Source organism: Nematolebias whitei, chromosome 8 (genome assembly GCF_014905685.2).
Source record: "Nematolebias whitei isolate Nwh7 chromosome 8, NemWhi1, whole genome shotgun sequence".
NCBI lineage: Eukaryota > Metazoa > Chordata > Actinopteri > Cyprinodontiformes > Rivulidae > Nematolebias > Nematolebias whitei.
The window spans coordinates 47,868,855-47,872,016 of record NC_056505.1 but is presented as its reverse complement, the minus strand read 5'-3'; the positions used below and the strand labels follow the sequence as shown (position 1 = coordinate 47,872,016).

General features: G+C 43.4%; 1 protein-coding gene across 1 annotated transcript in view; it reads right to left on the bottom strand.

Annotated features, from left to right (window-relative positions):
* Positions 1–2,448, bottom strand: part of LOC119413585 (nuclear receptor subfamily 5 group A member 2-like) — a 42,415-nt gene extending 39,967 nt beyond the window's left edge. Inside the window, exons 1-3 of the mRNA XM_037680642.1 lie at positions 2,427–2,448; positions 1,271–1,389; positions 264–405 (exon numbers count right to left, since the gene is read on the bottom strand). Of these exons, the coding sequence (XP_037536570.1) occupies positions 264–405; positions 1,271–1,389; positions 2,427–2,448 (283 nt within the window). The remainder of the gene's footprint in view (positions 1–263; positions 406–1,270; positions 1,390–2,426) is intronic.
* Between the last annotated feature and the right edge of the window lie 714 nt (positions 2,449–3,162).

Here is a 3,162-nt window from a genome sequence, read left to right as displayed (position 1 = left end):
TGTCCAGATGTTTGAGCCTCTGCAGCTCCACACCTGTCCAGATGTTTCAGTCACTGCAGTCACGTTTATTTTTCATCTTGAACTCGTTTGACTTCTAAAGCTAACCAGCTGTTCAATAAATCATTCAGTGGCTCAGGAGATATTTTGCTAACAGGCCTAAGCATGCAGACTGTCAGAGTTCAAACTGAAGGGAAACACGTGTTTACTGAACATTTCAGGAAGCAAATGAAAAGCAGCTTGTTGTTGTTGTTGTTGTTGTTTACCTTCGAGGCGCATGCCCACGCTCAGGCACTTCTGGAAGCGGCAGAACGGACACCTCTTCCTCTGGGTCTTGTCGATCTTGCACTCCTGGTTCTCCGCGCACGTGTACCTCTTGTTGTTCTGGACCGTGCGCTTGAAGAAGCCCTGCGCGCACACGGAACAGCGCAGTCACAACACAGCAGGAGACTGGACCGGGTCAGCACCGGGCCCGAACACAACCACCGGAACCACGTGACCCGCGCATTTTATTAAACGGCACGAGAGGAAATGAGCAGAAAGTTTCTGGATCAGAGCGAGTCAGGCTCCAGAACTGACGGGTTTTAACTCAAAGACTGACGCGCGCCACGGAACGGAGGCGTGTCAGCCTGTTAGCAAAATATCATCGTATAAACCACTGAACGCATGTGCATCTACAGCTGATCAGTTCTGGTGTGAGTCCGGTCCAAACCTGCAGGTCTGAACTCTGCTCATCCTGACCTGAGCGCCAACAGACAAGGTTTTATTTTTTTATTTGAAGATTGTGCCGTTAACTATTTAAAGTCAAGTCTGTCAGCAAAATATCTCACGAAGCACTGACCAGATTTTAAAGACACCTTCAGGAAGTGATCACTGGATGTTCATGTGGAGCTCACCCAACATGGCGCCGCAGCCAGTGACCCCCAATGGTGACCCCCAATGGTGACCCCCCAATGGTGACCCCAGCAACATGAAGAGCCAAGACCGCGCAAAGCACCATGGGAACATTTAAAACCCTCTACTGCAACTCCACAAAACCTGCGACATGGAAGCGCTGAAGAAAGACTGGTGATGGACCAGGACCAGGACCAGGACCAGGGCCAGGGCCAGGGCCAGGGCCAGGACTAGGACCAGGACCAGAGCCAAGACCAGAAACAGGACCAGGACCAGGGCCAGGGCCAGGACCAGGACCAGGACCAGGACCAGGACCAGGGCCAGGACCAGGACCAGGGCCAGGACCAGGGCCAGGACCAGGACCAGGAGGGGTGGTTACCTTGCAGCTCTCGCACGTGAGCAGGCCGTAGTGGTATCCGGACACCTTGTCTCCACACACAGGACACAGCTCCTCCAGGTCGTCATCATACGTGTACTCCATCACCTTCAGAGTCACACCTAAACACACACACACACACACACGCGCACATTTATCATTTATAAACAATGTTTTCTACATTTAATAAACAGAGGAGGAGGAAGTTGTTCAAGTTTTCATGAAATTCGTTTTTACATTCTTCTCATTTTATTTTCAGTCCCTTCATGTAAATAAAAATAATCTGGAAATAATTATTTTAAATCTTTAAACATTTACTGCCAATTTGTCACACTTTAAATTTGAACAAAATATTTCCATACTTGTATTTTTTACCCAGATATAAATTTAATTTAAAATGAGCATATTTCATCTAATCCATCAGGTTTATATTCAAGTTATTTCCATGAGTTGATCGAAATTAATCTCGCTTCAAATTACACAGTTCTCAGATTTTGTCCTCCATTTCATTTCAATCCTCTCAGTTTTTACAGCTCGGTTTGGAGAAGAGAAAGAGAAGAAACTGTGCAAAAGTTTAAAGCTGCGGGTGCGCGCGGCGCAGTGAGAGGATGAAAGGCCGCAGAGCCGAAGGCTCCGCCGCACGCGCACATGACTGTTACTGATGGATATTAATACACAGAATTATTGTTATTTATGCTAGTTTGACCAGCGCGTGCGTGCTTCTTTTTCTTGTCATTTTAAATTATTATTAGTAAATGTTAGTAAGAGTTGCTGTATTTATTATTAGCTGCCTCTTTACAAAAATGCTTCAAGGTTTCGTTTTCTAAGAATTAATTTTTATAATTATAATAATAATAATAATTATTATTATTATTAATAATTATTATTATTATTATTATTATTATTATTATTATATACTAATAATAATAATATTATTATTATTATTAGTATATAATAATAATAATTATTATTATTAGTAGTAGTATATAATAATAATAATTATAATAATAATAATTATAATAATAATAATTATTATAATAATTATTGTATTTACGGTGTTGTGTTTTTCTTCTTGTTTGTCCTGATGCAGAATATTTTGCTGACAGTGTCCGTGTCCCTCAGGGGAGACCTGATGGAGGACGGTTCCGTGTGGACTTACCGTGAGCCTTGTCTCCCAGCATTAGAGCAGCCAGTCACAGATGATTGTCCGAGTCACAGCCCTGCGTGTTGTGTGCGTGTGAGAGCTGCAGGCGCGCGCATGGGCTGCTGGGGACAGCACCAGAACCAGCAGAACCAGAGAGGAGTCCAGTGATCACTGGGACCGCTCGGGTTCGGCCGCTCTTTACCCTCCTTCGCTTATCGCCAAAGTTGTGCCGCCGCGCTGTGATTGGTGCACGCGGGTCACGTGACGGAGGCTCCGCTGCCTCCTCGGTGGAAAACGCCTGGACTGACTGTGGGAGGTGGAGGAGGCTTCACGTGCACACACAACACAGACTTGGATAAAATGAAATAGTCAAACACGAAATTAAATTAAATTAAATTGAACTGAATTAAAAATCAAACAAAAAAACTTGTTTTCATGAAATAATTACTGTAAGCCTTTATTCAGAGATGCTCTGAAGATAAACACAAAATACATGAAAATAGTTTTGTTTTTTTAAACTAAAATAAATGGAAACTCTAAAAAGTCTAATTAGGTTAGACTCATTAACTGAGCTGTGGGCAAATACACATCAAGTTCAAGAACAGTTCTACTGGTGGTGATGGTGATGATGGTGATGATGATGGTGGTGATGGTGATGATGGTGATGATGATGGTGGTGATGGTGATGATGGTGATGATGATGATGATGATGGTGATGTTGCATCAAAGACATGTTTTGAGGACATGCAGT